The following is a 22,721-nucleotide window of genomic DNA, read 5'->3' as shown; positions in this document are numbered from 1 at the left end:
CGGCGAGTTTGCAAGAATGACTTCGCGCACACCCGCGTTCGCGATAGAGAGCTATTAGACTCCGCCCGCCAAGCAGTAGATTTTTTTTTGTGTATCGTCTTAAGGTGCACTCATATTATCTAAGTACCCGATACATTACAGTTTGTACCGTACAGTTTGATGATACTTCTTTGCTGATAGTGGAAAAGTTAGATTTATTAGTACTCCTTATTACTACTGTTATTGCAGTCAGCATATTGGGCGATGGAATCATTGGCGATAAAATGAAGATGATGTTGTTGATAGGAAAAAAAAAACGAAAAAGGAAATCATCAATCTGCCTGAATGGCTAGTTTTAGGAAAGGCCTATGCCCATTAGTCGACAGAAAGAAGCTGACTGTAGGAAAGTTCAATGAAACGATTTATTTTGTGATTTTTCCTCTACATTTTATATGTATACCTATCAAGACAGTAAAATCCGAAAAAAAGCGATTTTTATTGAACAAAAAAGGTAAAGGTAAAACTAGATGAAGTCAATATGTCTATATTATATCAAGATAGCAAGAGATCATCTATTAGCATTTATCGTTTTGAAAAAACTTTTCCACTCGAGCTAGATCGGTTTATTATTTTTATTCCTAACTCCCGCCCTGAGACCCTCAAGGAAGAAGAGGTTTGGAATCCCTATTAACAAATACTATGTTATCTAAGCACCTTACTTATGCTAGTGACTGAATGTATTGCCGCTTGTTTTTGCAATATTTGTATGTTGATGTTCGCGTCTAATATATCTATGTACTTATTTATACTTTTAGCAACGATTCCAGTTGCTCCTATCACTCCTGGTATAATTTCTACAGAAGTATTCCATAGCCGTTAGCATTTTATCATATTTAAAGAAAAATATAGCACATAATAATTATATGGATAGTAATATGTACCTATCTAGGGTTATACGAAAAATACTTGCCCAAATACAAAACGTCAATAATTAATTTTCTCAAAAGCACATGCACCTGAAATTTCATGATAAAACGTATTTTCGATAGATGTCAATAAAAGCAAGTTCCTAATCTATTTACGTTGAGTTTCAATGTTGAACTCTGTTCCGTAATCTGTGGATTAAAGATAATATTCGAATACATTTTTACTTTTGATCGCTTTCTCGTTCTTACACATAAAATAATACAACGATTATCAAATAATCTACACACACTACTACATCCTAATCTGTAGATTGGATATATTCTATTTAAAACAACCTTAAGACAATAACAATTGTCTTAAGGCAACACCTGGGGAACACCCCAGAATATATACGTGCGTGATGCGTGATGAGTGTATAGCGTAAGTAAGACACCGTGGAATGTTAATTCAAATCAATAAAATATTGATAACTACTTATAAATTCCCTTCTAAGTTTATTTATGGGAAGCATAATTCTAGTCAATGCTCAATCGATAATATATTTAATATAATATTCTAGAACCTTGTTATATATTGTTAACTATAACGAGAAATTTCCACACACGTTGCGGTTTATACCTAAATTATTAGCAGTGAAATCAAAGTTACCTTGATTGTATCGCTTTGTCTAACGATATAAAAGTCATAAATTTTTTCCTCATGTATCAGTTATCTAGTAAAATTTCATACAAACTTTACTCTGATAACAATATTATCAATATGATTGCAAAGGTATTTCTTATAAAATTGTATTTTTTTTGCTTATAGAGGTCAAATGAAAAAAAATAAAATTGTCTTAGTTGTCACCTATGACCTAAACTAATAATCCCTTATTATAATTTAACTTAACAGGTGTTATGTTTCACAACCCTGCTCGCCTTGGCAGCGGCGCAGTACGGACACGGCTACGGGGAAGCGCACTCATCCCAACACTTCATCAAACACGACGGACATCCCGAAGTGGTTCACGGACACCATGGTCACCATGACTACCATGTAATATTTCACTTTTTATTTCAAAATCATTTCTTAGATTAATGTTTAAAAACATGTTATTCAGCCATTACACCCTACATCCTTTCAAAAAATATTAGTGAAAGATGCCTGAATAGATTTTGTTCGATAACTTTACAGACCCATCCCCACTACCAATTCGACTACAAAGTGGAGGACCATCACACTGGTGACATCAAGTCCCAGCATGAGGACCGTGACGGAGACGTGGTGAAGGGTGTCTACTCGCTGCACCAGCCCGACGGCTCCGAGAGGACCGTGCACTACCATGGCGACCACCATACCGGGTGAGAATCACTAAATACAAACACTAGTATTATTTAGTTGAAAAACAATTGAAAAATATTAATAAAGTTCATCTTCTTTTTCTCTATGGTTTTCTCCGTCGTTATAATGTTTTAATAAACGTTTTCCTTTGCAGTTTCCACGCTGACGTGAAATTCGGAACGCATCACATCGTCCCCCACAAACAACATTATTGAATTTTGTAATCATCGTACAAAATATCAATACTTGTTTTGTGTAAAAGACTGTATTATTACTTTTGACTACTGTGTTATTAAATTTGTATGTTAAACCAGAAGGTGTTCTTTAGTTTCATTTAATAGTACCTATACCGACATACCCCTTATTGAAAGAAAGTAAAATTAAAATCTCTTATCCTGCAGTATGTAGGGAACATACAAAGTTAAAAATAAAAAAATAATTACAATAGAAGTTTATTCATTGTAAGGGAACATAGATTTACATGTTTGTTTTTGTTATGTATGAAAAAATTATAGGTATAACAATAAATTATTTAAACTTTGTGTATAAGTGAAATATAAGTCTTGTTTAATTTAATTCAATTGATTTCGGAAACATATTTAAATTTTCCGGGGTTTAAAATATTTAGACCATAATATATAAAAACACACGTAATAAGATATAACATTATTGTACATTTTAAGTAACTTATTAGTTTAGTTTCTCTTCATTTGGTTGTTTATTGAGACTATTATAGGTATGTTATTTTAACCATACATTTCCGTATCGCACCTTCCTTTTCAATATTATATTAAGAAGAAAATGAAGAAAATATCTATAATACAAAAAATGAACCGAACAGATCAAGTTATGTAAACTGTGGACTATTTTACGTACATGGCTAAACTTCGGAAAATATAAAAAGACACCATACAATTTACCGTATATCCGTTTGTTATAAAATTATTCTACCGATATATAATTAAAAACATTTTAGTTTACCTAACAGCACAAAATATGGAAAACTTGTACACCTTTATTTTGCCTGTAAAATCCGCTGTCAATGGATACTGAACGATTAATGAAAGAAGAAAAGTGTAGAGCGCAGTTTATACTATCATCATTCCTATTCAGTTTGTAAATTATCTTTTAACTTGGTCAAATGTTGGAGAAAGGTGAAGAAAACAAGAAGAAACTTCAAAATATGACTTTTTGCTTAGATGGAATATGTTCTTGTCCTTATCGAGGGCGTGTGTTTGGAGAGTATCAGCGATAGCTTTTTAAATACCTACCAAATTGTCAAAAGAGTCTCCGGCAGAAAGAAGTGGGTCTTCATAAGGATGCGTGTGATATCATTTGAATAAAATTGTGATAATTAACATTTTAACTAAATGTTATCTCTTTTATTTGCTTGCCTTTTCGATTTTTTTCTTTTACATAATATCAGAGAAACTGGCTAGAGTTTGGGATGACTCGAACAAAAAAATGCAAGTTATTATGAATATCACTTAAAAATATAGTTACTTATAATAATTGAAAGCGCACTACTTTATTATTATAACTCAAAATGACATGACACTAGAAAATTATAATATACTAGCGGCCCGCCCCGGCTTCGCCCGTGGTACATATGAAAAATAGATGTTGGCCGATTCTCAGACTTACCCGATATGCACAGAAAATTTCATGAGAATCGGTCCACCCGTTTCGGAGGAGTATGCAGACTAACATTGTGACACGAGAATTTTATATATAAGATAAATAATATAGATAGATAGAATCCATATATTATAAATGCGAAAGTAACTCTGTCTGTCTGTCTGTTACTCAATCACGCCTAAACTACTGAACCAATTTGCATGAAATTTGGTATTGAAATATTTTGATACCCGAGAAAGGACATAGGCTACCTCTTATTGCGAAATATGTACCACGGGCGAAGCCGGGGCGGACCTCTAGTATAAATTAAAGATAACAATATTTCTACGTTTATAACTAACTCCTTGCCGTCGAGCAAAAAGAGAGCGATGAATGTAGCTGCTGATCATTACCAGAAATAGAACGCACCTATTATTTTTAATATTATATAAGTAATTATACAAAATTATAAAATAATGTAATTGTTAAAATTACATTATTTTTAATGTAATATACTTACAGTGTGGAAATTTTCGATGTGTCCTGGAGGGAAACTTGAAATACTGTACTGAAACATTCTTTTATTTTTAAAAAGAAATAGAACTGCATTCATATTCAGATATTCGAAAATTCACTTGCATCGACCGGGAATCGAACTACCTAAAACTAAATTTGTTATTATATTATAGTACGTACGTTTTTAAGCATTTTAATTATCGAGCGACTATGAAATTAACACATAATATTACATAAATTCAAGTATTTTATTTATGTACATGTAAAGTGATTAAATTACTTATAATAATCGACATAAAGCGATACAAAATGTAAGAAGGCTTTAGATGTCACTCGGTTATACAAAATATGCATCACAAAGAATCAGTTTTGTAAGATGTTCTAATAAAATCCTAGATAATAGAGATTACAAATATAAATTAAGTAAGTATATTATATGAGCCTTATTAAAATATATAATTAATTACCGAAGCGTCCACATGAAGTTTCAGATCATATACGATATAGACATTTTCTTGAGTAATATATTAAGTGTAGCAGAAAATTTGTACACATGTTGCGGTTTATACCTAAATTATTAAGAGTGAAATCAACGTTACCTTGATTATATCGCTTTGTCTATCGATATAAAAGTCGTGAAAATAATTCTCATGCATCAGTTCAATAGTTACCTTTAATACAAAAGAGTACTAAAAATTTAATTCTTAACAAAATGTACACAAAGGTAATTTTTTTGTTTTTTCTTTTCCTATAAAAAAAAAATATTTTTATTTTGAATCAAAATGAGTAATAATAATTAATCTTTTCATATTCATTAGGTCCTCTGTTTCACAACCTTGCTCGCCATGGCAGCGGCGCAGTACGGACACGGCTACGGGGAAGCGCACTCATCCCAACACTTCATCAAACACGACGGACATCCTGAAGTGGTTCACGGACACCACGGTCACCATGACTACCATGTAATATAAGTAGTTTATTCTCAACTCACTCCATTAATAATCTTTATAAATAGATATTATTATTATTTGAGCACCTTTTCAAAAAATCCTACATTATTATTTCTGATCATTTCTGTTTTTTTAACTAAATAGACCCATCCTCACTACGAGTTCGATTACAAAGTGGAGGATCATCACACTGGTGACATGAAGCATCAGCATGAGGACCGCAATGGAGACGTGGTGAAGGGCGTGTACTCCCTGCGTCAGCCCGACGGCTCCGAGAGGACCGAGCACTACCATGGCGATCACCACACCGGGTATGAGTCACAAGCAATTATATTTTTTTCTGTGGGCGTTGAGTAGTAACATATTCCCGTAGAAGATCGGCGTAGAATAGTAGTATGTTAATGCTTCTGTGTTTCGTACGATAAGTAGGAGAACTAGCGGTTCACATCATATTTCTCAACCTTTCTTGTTACTTTCTCTATTCTCGTCATCAATCCTTTGGGAATACCTTACCATATAAAAGCAATTAATTTCCTTTGCCACTTTCAATAATGTTTTGAAAAGATTGGCCTCTGTACTAAAATAATCTGGTGATTGTTTTATGTTAAATTTATTAGTACGCTTGGAATTACTACGGTTTATAACTATTGTTTCACTTTATAAATGTTTTGTTTTTGTTTCAGTTTTCACGCTGACGTGAAATTCGGAACCCACCATATTGTTCCCCATCATCATCATCATCATTATTGAATTGAATGTTTGACCGAATAACCGTTAACAGATAGCTTGCTGTTAAATCATACGAATTTTTTGTTTGTTGTTTTTATGTTAATGTGTATGAAAATGAATAAAATGAATGAATTTTATAATATACCTATGCTGTTTATTTTTGCATCCATTGTATCAAAAAGCTATATTTTTTAATGATGTCAACGTTGCTCTATTAGGGAGAAGAGCCAAAATATATGTATTCGTGTTTCCTCACGAGGAAGGAAACAACCTGAAAGAATGCATCGTCTTGTTAAATTTCCTGGTCCTTTCTTAAACTATCTATCAATTAAAAATTACAAAAGATTTTACAAATTACAAAGAATTTTTGAACCTTTTTTGGGGCTAGTTTTATTTCTCTTATAATACCATAGACCGTACTTTGCACAGAAAAAAAATTAGATAAACAACATAAAATATAACAGATGGCAAGTTAGTAACTCGATGGTAAGCCGTAAGATGTTACTATTTCTTTTTGGATTTAAAGACATCGTAGTTCCATCTCTACGAGCTTGGACAATATATTAGCGTATGCTTCTTGATAATTTTTTTGATGAAAACACATTGGATTTGGGCGTCTATAAGCTTCACGGCTTAAATAGATGTATTGCGAAAACAATTTTAATGTAATTAACCATGAACCACCCAATTAATTTAGCACATTATTTAATTCTGCAATATTTCGTATGAATTGCACGATGTTTATATAATATTATATAATAATTGTTTCAGCGAATATTTTTACTTGATAATTATATAATAAGGAATTAATTGTTTAATATTACTCCATAATACGTAACAGCGACTTTTTGAAATTTCCTGTAAAATATAAAATTTCCTGTATAATATCCACCAGGCGTTATTACATTGATGTAATTTAAATTACGCATAAAAAGACGTTGAATTCTTTAATAATATTCTAAACTCAACCAATTTTTATCTTACAGTAAAAGTTTTGCACGGTATATTAAACAGCAAACAATGATAAAATTATCATACATAATAATTATTTAATTATTATTTAATGCAATTCAGTGAATCGTATAAATAATTGAAAATAAATAATGTTTGAAAGGGGAAAATATTCATTCGTAAGTATTTGATTAGCTGTTGATGGTTATTAGCTGTTTATCTGCATACGATCAGTACCATAGATCAGTACGATTAACGATTAGTTTATTTTCTTTTTCATTATTTACTTTCATAGCATTATATTAAACGGAATTATTATGAAAATAAATCCTAATAATATAATGCTACGTAGGGCATGAAAGTATATTGGAAGGATATTCGATAAATAAATTCAAGAGACTTATTTCGAAATTACATTTAAAATATTATTTGTATCCATCTCCATCAACAAATTAACATTTAATAACATCATAATATATTTACATATGCAGTAACATCGACACACACACGCAAACAGGTGATAGGTATACATTATTACAACACAAATAAATAAAATAAATTAATTTTCCAGCTTTCAGGTAAATGACCAAATCATGGGATATGGAAAATTATGCATCTTGTTGTATGTTACAAGTCGCTTTCCTCAGGATATCTTTATTTACCAAACCTATCAAAAATCTCATCTAAATAAGAAAATAAATATAAATTTTGCAAGCAACATTGTTGTAAAATAGTAAGTGAGATTCTAGTTATGCGAAAGTCAAATAAGAAAAATTAAGAATTTTACGAGATGATTGGAGGATAGGCAAGGATAAAAAAGTCATAGATATAATAAAAATTCATCTTTTTATTTCATTTGTACAGGTATAATATTATTACAATAAAGAACATAACAATATTGAACTTATTCACTTTGACGATGCAGCATCTGTTTTTGATTAGTAATGATGATGATGAGGGACGATGTGATGAGTTCCGAATTTCACATCCGCATGGAAACTGTAAATAAAACATAACTTTAATTAATTTCTAGTTCCATACACAAAGACGTTGATAAAATAATCAACTCTTATTTAGAAAGATTGGTATGAGGAAGAGAAATTTCGGAGCAGAAATAAATAACATAAATTACCCGGTGTGGTGGTCCCCGTGGTAGTGCACGGTCCTCTCGGAGCCGTCGGGCTGGTGCAGCGAGTAGACGCCCTTCACCACGTCTCCGTCGCGGTCCTCATGCTGGGACTTGATATCACCGGTGTGGTGGTCCTCCACTTTGTAGTCGAATTGGTAGTGGGGATGGGTCTATGGAAAAAAAATTATATAGGTAAGTCATTGAATAGTATTCAAGAAAACTTCTCTTTGAAGAGTTCTGAAAAATGTTACATGGTAGTCATGGTGACCGTGGTGTCCGTGAACCACTTCAGGATGTCCGTCGTGTTTGATGAAGTGTTGGGATGAGTGCGCTTCCCCGTAGCCGTGTCCGTACTGCGCCGCTGCCATGGCGAGCAGTGTTGCGAAACAGATGGCCTAAAAATAAGTTCACAAGACCACTTATTATACAGAATTAATACTTTGTAAATAATAAAAACTATTATCTCTTTGAATACAAATTTCTATAAAAATGAACTTATATTATACGTGTTTGTTACCTTGATAAACATTTTGCTAAAATATAATAATATTTTTGGATACGTTAATATTTTGAAGTTTAGTTGTTAACTGATACATGTTAACAATGTGCATGTCTTTTATATCGATAGACAAAGCGATACAATCAAGGTAACATTGATTTCGCTACTAATTATTTGTAAGCCAGAATGTGTAGAAATTTGAATTACAAAAGCTTATGAAAAATTTTATACTTTTAGTAAATATTAATTAAGCATAATATCGTTGAGCGCGGAACGCTTAGTTTTGTAATTAGAATTGCTGAAAGATGTTTGTTCTGATACAATGGTTATTTCATGTCTTTTGCAGGAACGTTATACAAACTTGTTTGATGTGGTTGATCTGTCTTATTGTAAGGATAAATAAATAAATAATAAAAAATAAAAATCGTTTATTTAGTACCTTGTTTAGTACCAATACATTGACATATTTTAACACAATTTAAACTCGACGATCGCCTCAACTAGGTATAAACCTGTGCTAGAGACGACCGACGCCTTCCACACAAGACATACATAACGAATCAAGATTTTTATTTTCAATGACATACATTCTATGATATAATATTGATTATAATTATTATAAAATTTGAGTCCTTAGACCAATTATTTGTTACAGGACCAGGACGTATGCATTTTATCCATTTCACTGATTAATGCTATTTAGATGAACAATTTTTGTACGCCATCAGATCGATACATTTTATTAAGTCCATCGGCAATACAATTATTTAAAACATTACATTCCATATTCACGCGAGTTTTCATATTACCATAACAATTAATTGGCAATAAAGCAATTCATATTATTGAATAAGTCATATATAAATGTTAAATCAATAAAATTTCTCTCACCTTGGTTAGATAGTCTATTGGTAAACCGTAAACCGTATATTGAACATATAAAAGACACGCATAGTTAGCTATCACGTATCAAACAGTTTCTGAATTCAGTAATAGAAACAACCAAATATGTATTCCAAGGTATTTTAATTATTCATATTTTATTTATATGCACACATAAAACGGGTTTGGGTTTGAGTTTAATGGGGCCGCGGGTGTGAGAAACCTAAACCAAATTATATAACTTATTCTTATTTTTATAGTACATATATAACAAAGATGAGGATGTGCTACATATCTAATAATATAATTTAAGTTTTAATTTGTTTCTAGGTCATCTGTTTCACAACCCTGCTGGCCGTGGCAGCGGCGCAGTACGGACACGGCTACGGGGAAGCGCACTCATCCCAACACTTCATCAAACACGACGGACATCCTGAAGTGGTTCACGGACACCATGGTCACCATGACTACCATGTAAAGTTTTTTCAGAACTCTACAAAGATATAGAGTTTTCATGAATACTATTCGATGACTTATCTATATCATTTTTTTCCATAGACCCATCCCCACTACCAATTCGACTACAAAGTAGAAGACCACCACACTGGTGATATTAAGTCCCAGCATGAGGACCGCGACGGAGACGTGGTGAAGGGCGTCTACTCGCTGCACCAACCCGACGGCTCCGAGAGGACCGTGCACTACCACGGGGACCATCACACAGGGTGAGAAAAAATACCTAGTTACATAATATATCCTGTAATGTATATTTTGAAAATTTTAATGATGGGTTATCCGATAATCAATAACAAATTCAATTGCTTTTAAAGTAGTAATGTTATGTTATGTTCATAACACAAAGTATGGGATTCAGGTATTAATTTATCGTTTACATAAAATAAAATATGAATATTTTATAGTGCAATTTACTTCTACTTACTGACTTATATATTTTTAATTTGCAGATTCCACGCCGATGTGAAATTCGGAACTCATCATCATCATTAATATTATTTACTACAATACGTGTCATATTTAGATTGTTTTATACAAAAAATAAAATGTTATAATTACATCAGTATTTTAATTTATTTTTTCTTAAGAAACATACCAAAATATAATTTAATAATTAATATTCTACGCATAAGAAATGAATTCGCAATTTCTTAACAATAGATTGAAGATCGAATTAATATTATGTATCCAATATCATTTTCTAAAGATATTTAATATCCAGATGCTTATTATGATATCAAAATAATATCATCTACAGAAATAAACATTTTACTATGCTGAATTATTTTCCCCTATAGGTAATAAAAATTTAAGAGTTATTATTGTATAATGTTGTAATCATTAAACACATGACTTAGTTTTCATTTGATAGCATAAAAAGTTTATATTATAAGAATTTTGCATCCCTGTACGAAAATTGTGCTGAAGGAGGAGCATGAGCCTTTCTTGAGTTATATACCTATCTATAAATACAGAGAAGGAGGGATAATATAATACCTACATCATTTATGAATAACACACTCTACCATGCCTTTGAAACACAAACGCATTTAACATTTTATTTACTTTTTTGTTTCTATCAAATTTCGATCACTTGTCGGACCACTAGTAAAGTTTCTTCTTGATATTGATATTGTTTCTATGAAAACAGTCTAAATATAAAGTTTTGTATAAATAGAGTTCGAACGACCTTGTGCATATTTTTAACGTACTTATGATGTACGTTGAATAATCAATTTAATTGTATACATATTATATAATATGTAATAATAAATTATGATGATTATTTTTCCGACCCAAATATCGACCAATAGAATTGCACCATTCGACGTCACGTGGTACAACCTACATGGTATTATACTGATAATTTTTTGAAAATTTTCTCTGGTCGTTGACGTCAAACTGACAGGTTCAATTCAATTGTGAAATTATTGGCTGACATTTGGGACGGAAAAATAATCTCCCGAATACCACACGAGCTTCAAAATTATCTGGCATTTCCCTCAAGGTCAAGTCGTCAAGTTTTTCAGGAAAAATCTTTTAACCTGGACTAAAAACTTGACTCCTTCATTTGTTTGCAACGAACCTATCGGAAAATACCCGATAATTTTGAAGCTCTTGTGGTATTATAAGTGATTAATGAATGACTCTTGGAAAAATCAATACTAGGTTATACCTTTTTAGTGAGTTTGTTTGTTTGTTTGAACCCGCTAATCTCATGTCCATTTATCGAGGAAGGCTATAATATAATCATCACGCTAAGACCAATAGGAGCAGAGCAATGCGGGTAAAACCGCGGGGTACAGGTAGTAATTTATAAAACACAGTATGCAATATTAACATTTTAATGACATCAATAATTCAACAATGTACAACAAATAGTTAAAACAAAGTATAAAAATACAAGATCACAGTGTGGCTTAAATTAATTCATATCACAGTTAATAATGGCCGTGGTGTTTTGGGGCGACGTGGTGGGTGCCATATTTGACGTCAGCGTGGAAACTGTAACAAAATTATCCGTTATTAATATTGTCTGAAAAAATTTGTTATAGAATAATATAGGTATTGGAATAAATCGGGATATGTTTACGCGGGATTAGTACGATTACATATAAAATATAGTCGGTTGAGTGAAAGCATTTTTATAGAGTGTCTTTACTGTGTGTGGTGTCTTTGTGTATCTTTACCATAAACCGTTTGTAATATCCGCATAAGCCAACGACGACGACCAATGTACTAATGACAATAAATGAAAACTTTATCCAAATTAGATTAACAAATTAGGACACATATTAAATATATATATATAATATATATATTGCTACATAGATAATATTATGTTGTATGAAAAATATTTTTATTTAGCTGGAAATGCAACAAAAACAGGTTAAAATCTAAGCATTACAGTTTTTCTATGAACAATAGGCATCGCAAAAAAGTTCCAGTAACGGCATTGTGGTTTGACCACTGACTCAAATGATACGCTGAATTATTTTAAATCAACAATTACAATTGAATTCCCGCAAAAAAGAATTGATTGATTTGTTAGCTTTTTCAGTGAATTTTATTTAAGTAGATTAATAATACAAGCCGCATATCAAAGCAGGTTGATCGAAATATGGTTACTGGCTCTGCTGTATCGTGGTGATTTGAAAACTCAGAACTAAAAAATCAAATGTTTAGTTCCGTGTACGTTAAGTATCAAATATTAAGTTCATTTAATTAAATTATATAGACAATTTACCCGGTGTGTTTATCTCCATGGTAGTGTACGACTCGTTCAGAGCCGTCGGGCTGGTGCAGCGAGTAGACGCCCTTCACCACGTCTCCGTCGCGGACCTCATGCTGGGACTTTATGTCACCGGTGTGGTGGTCTTCTACTTTGTAGTCGAACGCATATTTGGGATACGCCTGAAAATACGAAAACAAAATTTTTTATGAACAATATGAACAAATTGTAGGTTTATCATTTCAGCAGCCTATACAGGGTGTAATCGTTAAGTGTGCACAAGCGATTATTCCGTAACTATTGCAGATATCAAAAAACTTTAAACTGATATCGAAAGTACTTAACCTAATGAGTAAAATGGCCATAATAAATTTTTAAAAATAAAACGAGAAATAACCAAAAATGTTACATTAAACGCTCCCATACAATTTATTTCCCATACATTTTGTATTCATAGTAGATTTTCGAAGTGACGTCCTTATTGTGCAATACAATGAGGAGGTCTATTTACAGTTTCTAAATGAACTTCCCTCCAAATTTGCGAAGTAATTAAAGCAGAAAACCAAAAAAACAAAAAAAAAAGCTAAAATCTTTCATATTAAATGTATAGGTTGATCCAAAAGTAATGATAATTGGGTATTTCCTGTGCACATAAAAATATAAAATAAATGTTTTATGCTTGCTCATGTAATCACTAAGTTATCACAAAAAAATTATATCTACAGGCCACGTTTCCAAGTATTAACATTAATTTTAATATGAACAGTGCGAGCCAGAATGTTTCCCGACGAAAAGAAGAAACAACGATTCGACATTTAGAGGGTGAATTTCTAAATTTTTAATGAGATCAGGATAATTTTTTGTCACGATTTGTGACCATGGGCGTTACCTGGGTTCACCATGTTTATGCTGAAACCAGGAAACAATCAATGGCCTGGATGCGAGCTTCCAAAGTGACGGTGAAGATTTTCAAAGTGAAAATTAGTGGGATAGATTAAAGCCGTAGTTTTTTGGGACGCTGAAGAAATGTGGAATATTTTAAGAAGGTAGCCACTACTACACAGGGCTCTTACTACACAGACCAAATTAAAAGATTGCGGGTAGGTTAGTAAGAAAAAGAGACATGGCAAACTTCGGTCTTGAATGTTGGTTCACCAAGACAACGCACCAGATCACAAAGCGTCAGTTGCGATGGCTGCCAATCAAAAATCGGCATTGAAAATGCTTGAACACCCACCCTGTTTGTAAGATCTAGCTCCTAGTTAATTCTATCTCTTACCTCGGCACAAGAAACACCGTCGATATAAGAAATTTTAAGACGACAGCGAAGTGATGGCCGATTTTGAGGGGTTTTTGTAGATGAAGTCAAAGTTTTTTTTTTTTCTAAGTTAAGGAAAAAAAATATCGAAGTATTATCTAGTTAGAAGACTATCTAGAGAAATACATAATTATTTTAACTGTAATGACCTTGTTTAATATTGATTATCATTACTTTTGGATCAACCCATGTACATGGGATATTCATATCTCATACTAAATGTATGGGAGGGCTTAAAGTTAATTTTTTAGATATTTCTCGTATTATTTTTAAAAATTTATTATGGCCATTTTACTCATTAGGTTAAGTACTTTCGATATCAGTTTAAAGTTTTTTGATATCTGTAATAGTTACGGAATAATCGCCTGTGCACACTTAACGATTACACCCTGTATAAAAACCGAATATTGATAGAAATAAAAAAAATAAATTTAAAAAGGAAATAAATCGTTTCTTTATATTTTAGTCTTCGCTTTTTTCGCTATTGTTCATTACAGTTATATGCTCTATTGTTTTTATATTGTTCTAATTTATATTACGATTATGGTTGATTTTCTTTCTGAAAAAATATTCTTAACAACATGAACTCATTTTCTGTAAGTATGCCATAACAAAGGCTCTAAACCTCGACCATATAAATTCCATTTCAATAGCAACCATCCAACTTACATGATAATCAACAGCATCATATCCATGCCCGTGCCCATGCGCATCATGCCCCTTCACATGCACCACTTCAGCTGGACCGTCGTGTCTCGAGATATGTTGGGAGGAGTACGCAGGCGCGTGATGCTCGTAGCACACGGCAACTGCCACCAGAGTAGCGATGCAAACCACCTAAATAAAGATGTATGTAATAATGTGTTCTAACATTCACTTCTAGGAGGGTTTTCATAATATACTAATGGTAAGATGGTGTTCACTTTTGGGCGGATTTTATGGGGTGCGGTAGGTACTGTCCAGTAGTAAGCTGACCTTTAAAAACCACTGTTAATATTGATTATGAGGGATAGATATTATGTTTTTGAAAAAATGCACAAAATTTTATAACAAAACAATTTACGAAATTAAATTCTATTTTTGATATCACAGTGGTATGTTAAAATATTTCAAATTTACTAAGTATAAATTAATCGTCTATCCACACTATTTCACTTTATATTCTTATTTATTTTTTACACACCTTTGAAAACATTTTCTTAAATAATTTACTATTATCAAAGTCAACAATGAACTGATATAGACGAGATAAAATTCACGTCTTTTATATTCATAGTAACAAGGTATCTAACCAAGGTAATATTGATTTCACTATAATATTGACAACTATAAAAGGTACTTGAAGTTGACACATAACTAATTTGCACGCTGCCTTGACTCCACTGATAAAAAATAAGTAGCACATCTCCAAACTACATTCGTTAAACAACACCGAAACTTTTTTATGAATTCCAGCAGTATTTAGAATTAAACAGAAGGTTGGTATTAAAAGTAAAGTTCCGTATGGTGCGTACAATTGACAACATGAATTTCACTAATCGATTTTCGTAATAGATAAGTAGGGCCTTTTTTTGTTAGTTTCAGCAGGAATTGAACAGGACCCTTTGTTTCGACACAATGTGTTTTTACCGTATGCAAATAGTCTATTCTGCTTATTTTTAATAAGAAGTAAAAAGCTTTCAAAGCAGCTCCATTTCTCCGGAAATGGGTTTATTTCAAAAATTTGTCAAATAAAATTGAATTGTACAATCACACAATAGGTGTTATAATTTCTCAAGCATTCCTTTTCATAACGCTCTCTTATAATGAATATAAGTTAATTAATCAAAGTTCTTTATAATAATCTGTTACTATTTCCTACAATGTTACGGTACAAATTAGGTAATAATTTGGTCAATGAATCGACTCGGAGGTATTTGGAGCGAAATGACAATGACATAGTTCAATTTTAGTACAACAAAGGTGCATAATGACTGCCAAAAACTTTTTCGTTCGGTATGGAATTATAATTTTTGGTGTCTATTAATAGAATGATTATGGTATGTAAGTAAAGCGCAATATAATTATGAAAAAAATATAAAAACAACCTCTAAAGTGTTATAACACTTTACAGGTTATTTTTATAATTTATTTTGGAAATAATTACGAACATTGGACATAGAATTCGTTACAAGTTAGTCATCTCACTCTTCAGTCTTATTTGAATTACTTCCTGACATCCTTATGCTATCATACTAAATAACATCGTGAATTGAATATAGAGTAATAGAACTGCCTGATTAATAATGCACTTACGGTTTATATACAAAAGCACCTCTATTTGTATATTATATTTTTATCAAATGCTAGTTTAATCTAGAAAAGCTTGGATTAGGATAAAAAGTTTATTTATTTTATTTATTTATTTATATTTTAGGAGAATCTACAGCTGTATCCTTAAAGATAGTCACATAATATAATACTTACAATAAGCCATTTACAGATTCTCACGGCTAGAAAAATGTTAATATATAACAATTACAAATGTGAGCGATTACCTACACGAATCAAATGCTTAAAACCAATGCCATTGTAACACTAATCAAATTACATATCAACTTGACCACCATACTGACGGAAGAACTCATTAGCTAACTGACGCTTAATGGAGTAAGAACTGCTGCAGAATAAGTCAAAGTCGAACTGTTTTGATAGCTTGTTAAAATTATTGCTTACGCGTAGAATAAACGAGTTTTGACGATAGTTAGTGTTGACTGCGGAAGTAAAGATAGGATTATATTTACGAGATAAAATTGAGGGTGTGTATAAAGAAAGTTGAGCATATAAAAGCCCCTTGATGTTAATATAAACAAACTTTATGCAAACAATTTATGGAAATATCATCTTCTTCTGTTTTTAATAAAAAAATGCATTTATTACACCATAAATGTGTTTTATTGGCTTCATATCGTAGAATCTGGATCTAAAATATTTTAGTAGATATTTAAATACTTTTTAAAAGTCCTGATATCTGAAAAATATAAATAAACTTTCTACAATTTTAATTCTTGGCCAATGTTATGCTTACAATGTATGTAAAATATTATTTCACACCACACAATCGAAAACGAAATTAATATTTTATTTTGTTAAAAATTAATATGTATATTGTTAAAATTTTTTGCCGTATCTTTAGAAATCACACATTAAAATGTGTTATCTCCTTAATTTACTAACCTCAAATAGTAATTTCATTATGTAAAGCAGATAGTTTCTAAATAAATTCTACACACTAACATGGCTTCTAACTTGACGTAAAGGCTTCTTCTTATTGTAAAATCGACTTACTCTTACATTAAATTTAGATAGAAAACTGTATCTGAATTTATTCTGAATACTAATGTGCACGGGATATCTAGACAAATAATGAGGACTTTTAATTCTAACTGTTAACTTACCTATTTGATTAAAATAATAATATAATATTATTTAAAATATGTATTAGGTATACTTACCTAATACAATATGTTTTAAATAATGTCTGTCTGTATGTCCAATATTCGTTAATAGGTACTCCTATTAGAATATATAGAATTAGTTACGAGTTAGTCATAGTGAAAAAAAGCTCGTTTTAACTAAAAAAGCACTGTATTTAAATTATTATTATTATTTACTTGTTAGCATATAAGTCATGTATGTACTCATAAGTAGGTAACATACTGTAAGGCTACCGTGCAAAAAGGCACATTATGATACCTATTTATAAACAATACCATATTATTATGTTTCGTTAAAACAAACCGTAATAATGTTATTAAAATAATTAGACTATAAAAATCATTGTTACTTTCTTGGTTATCACTTTTATTATGATGAAAAATATTTAATAAATAATACATTTAAATACAATAAATATTTTTTTTACCGCTTTAGCTTATTTTCTATCGCAGTTAAGCCAGCCAACCAAAAATTTTAATTTTTTGAAAGGGAATATGTAATATATGTATTAAACTCAACAACTTATTATTTTCCTGTTACATACAATTTATTTCATATAACTGATGATTGATTTGCTTCTGCTCTCATAATTTACATTGTTACATATTGTATATTTTGCTCTGTTTTTAATCATGCGTAATTTTTCGCATTGTATTGTTACCTAATAACTTCCTGTATTGCATGGGATTACCGATAATAACATGTTTCTTGCATATGAAGATGAAGATATTACTAGTTTATTCAACTTTTCCTTATAGATAAAGGATATTCCTAACCACACTAAGTTGGTAACACATAATAACAATAATTTACTCTAAGAAAATTTAAAAGCTTACCCTCACTATCACTGTAATGATCTTGCTCTCTTGTAGCTGTATTTTAAATTTTAATATTTAGTTTTTTGGGATAAATACGTAACAAAAATACAGCCATGTCATTACAACACTCAACACAACCACATCTCAAGTATTTAACTTTTGATTTCTTCTGTTAAAATAATTAAAAAAAACACGATAAAAAGATTTTGAAGTTGTGAATTCATCCAATATAGAGGTAAATATAAAAAAATGTTTTTCTGTTTTATATCACTGTAGATGTAAAATAAAAATGTATCGATTTTCATATCGTTACAGTTAAGTTAATGTCATTTGAAAGTAAATGATCAGCTTAATAAAAATAATGTCCACCTAAGGGTTAATTTTCAGAATATCCGGTCGGAATCGGACGAGGTTCCATCGCATCGGTTACGTAAATTACGTCATGTAAGGCTGCGCGTGCGCCGAGTTACAATTTCGACGCCCCAAGCACTCAGATTGATTCAATTCTCTCTCGTAACGTCTCCACTATATATTGAGGTTTAAGCCTATGCTAATTCATCAGTTTCACTGCCGAGGTCTTAGAAGAAGGTTCAATATGTTCACTAAAGTAGGTTCCCAAATAATGCCTTATAAGTATTTGCGATTTAGCTTTTTAGAATAAATACATTTAAACATAATTACAATTTACAGATTTTAATCTTAACTTCCGTCTTGGCGGCGTGCACTGCAGAGGAACACGTTTACAAATATAGACCAGTTCATCGTGAGGAAATTAAGGAATACAGATATCCGCAACATTTGAGCCGTGATCCAGCTCCTATTCACGAGGAAGAGTCTCAACATTCATCAGAGAGTCACAGTCAAGTGCACCACCCCTTGTCTTCCCAAAGCATCGTTCACTACCCATCAGTGAAGGAGGAACAACAATCCCGGGAAGTTTACGAGTACGCTGAAGAACCTACTTACAAGCATTACTACCAGGGCCATGAGCCTTCCCACGTTCAGGATGCCCACGTGCAAAACGTGCATGTAGCCAAATATCCCGTTCACCATGAAGTTCCCGCGCATGTGCCTCAACATGAAGTGAAATACGTGCATGTTCCCGTCCACCAATACCAACATTCGCAGGAGTCAGCACACGAAACACCCGTCTACCAACACTCCGAGGTTCATTCTCACGATGAGCCTATCGACTATTATGTAAGTTAGCGCGAACTGATTCTAATCGTTATTTCGTTTACGGATGTCCGCCTCTCATTTAAACACTTTCCATTCATTTCATTCGTATCACACTTCATTATTAATTCCAATTGAGATTATCTTCCGCATTAGAATAGTTATGTTCGACGTGTTAAGGTTCCGTTATGTTTGCAGGCTTACCCCAAGTATCAGTACGAGTACAAAGTAGAGGACCCTCACACCGGAGACAACAAGTTCCAGCATGAGGTTCGTGATGGAGACAGTGTGAAGGGAGTATATTCCCTCCAGGAGGCTGATGGCTCCGTGAGGACTGTGGAATACACCTCTGATAAACACCATGGGTAAGAACCATTCTAAGTAACTTCTTATTTTTACTTGACTTTTATTTAAAGTTTTTCTATATAAATGTAAGTTACTGCTTTCTTAAACGAAATTGAATTATTGATTCGTAAGCTAGCTACGAGTAGAAAGAGAAATTAGATGTCAGATCGTTCACACTTCAAAATATTTTGCTGAATCATGTTTTTAGATTTTTTCCGCGTGCGTTCAAGTGATATGAAATATTATTTTAAATGTTGAATAATGTGATTAGATCTAATGATGTTATATAAACGAATTAGTATCTTGAGGATTGATAGAAATTGGAATGTTAGAGAAGTCATAATTTCAACTTTCTTTACTTGTTTCATGGGAACTATACAAAATGCCATTATTCCATACCCTTAAACATGCAATTAATTATCTTAGCTTGTAGCGATAAGGTTTAACTTTCTAAACAATAAATTGTATAATGTATTTCAGATTCAACGCTGTTGTTAAGCATTCTGCCCCCGGCCAACACGTACATATTGAGAGCCATCACCAGAACTAGAAAATCATATTAGGATAATAAGACTGCCTTGTACCTATTATTTAATTGTTGTTTGTTGTTACATGTGTAAATTAATGTTAAATTATAAAGCAAATTATTTTTAAAACTTTTACTTTCATTTACGGCTACATTCTTGACCACTATATGCAGCTCCCGCGGCTCCACTCGCATAGTACCAGGATAAACTATTATAAATTTTCGGGTTATCTGACAGAAGGAGTTATATTCGACGAACAACTTAGATTCGAAAAATATATCAATTCACTAATAGCAAACTGCTTCTATCGCCTAAAAGTTTTGTATAACATAAGAGCACATTTGAACACAGATCTACGTATAAAGCTTTGCGAATCACTCGTGCTCTCAAAATTCAATTATGCCGATGTGATGTATGGTCCTAGATTGCTGGTACGCACTAAAAACTCAATACAGCGTATACAAAATGCCTGCGCTCGTTTTTGTTGGGACATACCCGCTCGGACCCATAAGTCCAATAAAATCTTAAACATGGAGAGTAGGCGGCGACTGCACCTCGCTTCCCTACTTTTTAACGTGATCCTGACAAAAGCTCCCGCCTACCTCTATAACAAACTCAAGTGGATGGACGACGGCAATCGGTTATATAAAACACGGGCGTCTATGTATAAGCTCTCAGTTCCCAGAAATTACACAGCGGCATTCAGGGGAAGCTTCACATACAGCGCTACTAGGTGCTGGAATAATTTGCCTCCACCAATAAGAAATTGTAAAACACTACAGAATTTCAAATATAGGTAAGTACAAAAAAGTTGTTCTTGCACAATTTCTTAACCAGCCCTAATAGCGCTAAATGTACAGCCTTATATATCTACATTATTACATATATTTTTCATTTATATATTATTTATTTTAATCTGAGTAACCCTATTATATTTAAATATTATGTATGTACAAGTAAGTTTATAATTATCTACATTGTCTGGATTGTCAATTTTAACTACCTATATAAGTATAACATTTAATCACCTATTGTTTCATTTTTTACGTTTTAAATTATGTATTAGCTCCTAATTTAACCACCCAGAAGACCGTTCTGATGCTCCAAGCGTAGCAAGTCGAGGGGACTACTGAAAACCGGCGCCTCTCCTCTAATACGGAGAGGCAAATGCTGAGTAGTCCACCTAATCACGAATACGATATTAAGATATTTGAATGTATTTATTGTATTTTAAGATTTATTTTTTTTTTCCATGTAAGTGTTTAGTTATAAGTCAAAATTTGTAAAAGTATTTGTGATTAAACGTATTTTCTTTCTCTTTCTTTCTTTCAAATCGCTTACAGCGATAAGACCGCCCTCTGTACATGTTATTACTTGTATGGCTCTTATTAGTTTATAATGCTGTATTAAGTGTGCAATAAAGTATTTTTCATTCATTCATTCATTCATAAACTAGCCTCTAAGTATACTAATTTGGTAACTACTGCATAGTTACCAAATTTTATATAGATCTGAAAAAGCGGTGTAAATTATTTTAAAATGTTTTTCTTGTCTTATCGGTAATTTTTATCCCTGAATTACCAATTGGCTAATGTCCAGCACAAAATTTTAATCTTATATATTTTTAATATACACTTGGTCAAAAACATCTATTAGTGAACTAAGTGACCGTAATTTCATAATTTTATTATTTAGGTAACTACGAAAAAAATATAATAATTATATGCGAACCACAGCTCTACATATACGTAGATATGAGTCTGGTTGGATCTTGATCTGGTTGGCGTATGCGCAATTAATGGCACCATTGCTAGCTTATTTTGATTTTTATTTATTTTTCACTTAACTATTCAGAAGATACTACATTATTTAATTTTGAAGTTGATTGTTAGTTAATAATTATTAAGTTCAACATAGGTTCTTCAGTTTAAGGAGCTTACCATTAAATAAAAGCGCAAAACAATTGTAAAATTTACACGTAAACAATTCATATCAGCAAAAAACTATAATTACATTATTTTTACAATTATATCTTAATTATATATAACAGTCTTCACAATTCTTTTTCGTACATTGGAAATAAATGAATATTTTATGTATAAAACAAATTACAATTTATACCAAATCTTTTTCCTCACAAACTCTTACATTGTATGGTGCAAACTACACAAAATACGTTAATAATTACATTATCCCATTTGAATAAATCACAAACACACGACATACGTGTTCCCCGACGCATTATACGCAAAACAATTACGCTGGGCATTATGCGTATTTTCACAAATTAATTTAAAAGAATGCAGTGAAAGGA

The 22,721-nt window shown here is 31.9% G+C and overlaps 6 protein-coding genes across 8 annotated transcripts; 4 read left to right on the top strand and 2 right to left on the bottom strand.

Annotated features, from left to right (window-relative positions):
• The first annotated feature begins 1,624 nt into the window (after positions 1–1,624).
• LOC149904471 (adult-specific cuticular protein ACP-20-like) lies at positions 1,625–2,542 on the top strand. Its single transcript, XM_090107511.1, has 4 exons — positions 1,625–1,677; positions 1,798–1,941; positions 2,080–2,246; positions 2,381–2,542. The coding sequence occupies exons 1-4, from the start codon at positions 1,666–1,668 to the stop codon at positions 2,439–2,441; spliced, it is 384 nt and encodes a 127-aa protein (XP_089963637.1). The 5' UTR covers positions 1,625–1,665; the 3' UTR covers positions 2,442–2,542.
• Positions 2,543–5,028: 2,486 nt separating this feature from the next.
• On the top strand, positions 5,029–6,182 carry LOC149904470 (cuticle protein 8-like). The gene is made up of 4 exons (XM_090107507.1): positions 5,029–5,083; positions 5,178–5,321; positions 5,454–5,620; positions 5,993–6,182. Exons 1-4 carry the CDS (start codon positions 5,072–5,074, stop codon positions 6,057–6,059), a joined length of 390 nt encoding a protein of 129 aa, XP_089963633.1. The 5' UTR covers positions 5,029–5,071; the 3' UTR covers positions 6,060–6,182.
• A 1,636-nt stretch (positions 6,183–7,818) lies between these two features.
• LOC149904469 (adult-specific cuticular protein ACP-20-like) lies at positions 7,819–8,710 on the bottom strand. The gene is made up of 4 exons (XM_090107510.1): positions 8,636–8,710; positions 8,370–8,513; positions 8,122–8,288; positions 7,819–7,988 (listed from the first exon to the last, which is right to left on the bottom strand). The coding sequence occupies exons 1-4, from the start codon at positions 8,645–8,647 to the stop codon at positions 7,928–7,930; spliced, it is 384 nt and encodes a 127-aa protein (XP_089963636.1). The 5' UTR covers positions 8,648–8,710; the 3' UTR covers positions 7,819–7,927.
• An 819-nt stretch (positions 8,711–9,529) lies between these two features.
• Positions 9,530–10,580, top strand: LOC149904468 (cuticle protein 19-like). Its single transcript, XM_090107513.1, has 4 exons — positions 9,530–9,637; positions 9,830–9,973; positions 10,058–10,224; positions 10,465–10,580. Exons 1-4 carry the CDS (start codon positions 9,626–9,628, stop codon positions 10,505–10,507), a joined length of 366 nt encoding a protein of 121 aa, XP_089963639.1. The 5' UTR covers positions 9,530–9,625; the 3' UTR covers positions 10,508–10,580.
• A 1,263-nt stretch (positions 10,581–11,843) lies between these two features.
• Positions 11,844–22,691, bottom strand: LOC149904466 (cuticle protein 8-like). Of its 3 annotated transcripts, none has more exons than XM_090107494.1 (4): positions 22,596–22,691; positions 14,734–14,901; positions 12,762–12,928; positions 11,844–12,019 (listed from the first exon to the last, which is right to left on the bottom strand). In XM_090107494.1, exons 1-4 carry the CDS (start codon positions 22,674–22,676, stop codon positions 11,956–11,958), a joined length of 480 nt encoding a protein of 159 aa, XP_089963620.1. In that variant the 5' UTR covers positions 22,677–22,691; the 3' UTR covers positions 11,844–11,955. The 3 variants fall into 3 exon arrangements, with proteins under 3 accessions (XP_089963620.1, XP_089963621.1, XP_089963622.1); XM_090107495.1 differs by lacking the exon at positions 22,596–22,691 and adding an exon at positions 22,348–22,424; XM_090107496.1 differs by lacking the exon at positions 22,596–22,691 and adding an exon at positions 15,248–16,151.
• LOC149904467 (uncharacterized) lies at positions 18,823–20,536 on the top strand. The gene is made up of 4 exons (XM_090107476.1): positions 18,823–18,966; positions 19,050–19,559; positions 19,734–19,900; positions 20,361–20,536. The coding sequence occupies exons 1-4, from the start codon at positions 18,907–18,909 to the stop codon at positions 20,428–20,430; spliced, it is 807 nt and encodes a 268-aa protein (XP_089963602.1). The 5' UTR covers positions 18,823–18,906; the 3' UTR covers positions 20,431–20,536.
• Positions 22,692–22,721: the final 30 nt, after the last annotated feature.

Source organism: Colias eurytheme, chromosome 11 (genome assembly GCF_061535395.1).
Source record: "Colias eurytheme isolate Ceu_HAF_F1 chromosome 11, ilColEury1 Martin Lab GWU primary, whole genome shotgun sequence".
In the NCBI taxonomy this organism is placed as follows: domain Eukaryota; kingdom Metazoa; phylum Arthropoda; class Insecta; order Lepidoptera; family Pieridae; genus Colias; species Colias eurytheme.
This window is presented reverse-complemented; position numbering and strand designations above follow the sequence as displayed.

Coding starts and splice junctions, on each gene's coding strand:
- LOC149904471 (XM_090107511.1), top strand. Junction 1,942..2,079: donor ATGGTCACCATGACTACCAT/GTAATATTTCAC, acceptor ATAACTTTACAG/ACCCATCCCCACTACCAATT. Junction 2,247..2,380: donor CATGGCGACCACCATACCGG/GTGAGAATCACT, acceptor TTTCCTTTGCAG/TTTCCACGCTGACGTGAAAT.
- LOC149904470 (XM_090107507.1), top strand. Junction 5,322..5,453: donor ACGGTCACCATGACTACCAT/GTAATATAAGTA, acceptor TTAACTAAATAG/ACCCATCCTCACTACGAGTT. Junction 5,621..5,992: donor CATGGCGATCACCACACCGG/GTATGAGTCACA, acceptor TTTTTGTTTCAG/TTTTCACGCTGACGTGAAAT.
- LOC149904469 (XM_090107510.1), bottom strand. Junction 8,289..8,369: donor ACGGTCACCATGACTACCAT/GTAACATTTTTC, acceptor TTTTTTCCATAG/ACCCATCCCCACTACCAATT. Junction 7,989..8,121: donor CACGGGGACCACCACACCGG/GTAATTTATGTT, acceptor TTTTATTTACAG/TTTCCATGCGGATGTGAAAT.
- LOC149904468 (XM_090107513.1), top strand. Junction 9,974..10,057: donor ATGGTCACCATGACTACCAT/GTAAAGTTTTTT, acceptor TTTTTTCCATAG/ACCCATCCCCACTACCAATT. Junction 10,225..10,464: donor CACGGGGACCATCACACAGG/GTGAGAAAAAAT, acceptor TTTAATTTGCAG/ATTCCACGCCGATGTGAAAT.
- LOC149904467 (XM_090107476.1), top strand. CDS start 18,907: ATGCTAATTCATCAGTTTCACTGCCGAGGTCTTAGAAGAAGGTTCAAT. Junction 19,560..19,733: donor ATGAGCCTATCGACTATTAT/GTAAGTTAGCGC, acceptor TTATGTTTGCAG/GCTTACCCCAAGTATCAGTA. Junction 19,901..20,360: donor ACCTCTGATAAACACCATGG/GTAAGAACCATT, acceptor AATGTATTTCAG/ATTCAACGCTGTTGTTAAGC.
- LOC149904466 (XM_090107494.1), bottom strand. CDS start 22,676: ATGCCCAGCGTAATTGTTTTGCGTATAATGCGTCGGGGAACACGTATG. Junction 14,902..22,595: donor ATTTATTCAAATGGGATAAT/GTAATTATTAAC, acceptor ATCTTTATTTAG/GTGGTTTGCATCGCTACTCT. Junction 12,929..14,733: donor ATGATGCTGTTGATTATCAT/GTAAGTTGGATG, acceptor TCGTATTTTCAG/GCGTATCCCAAATATGCGTT.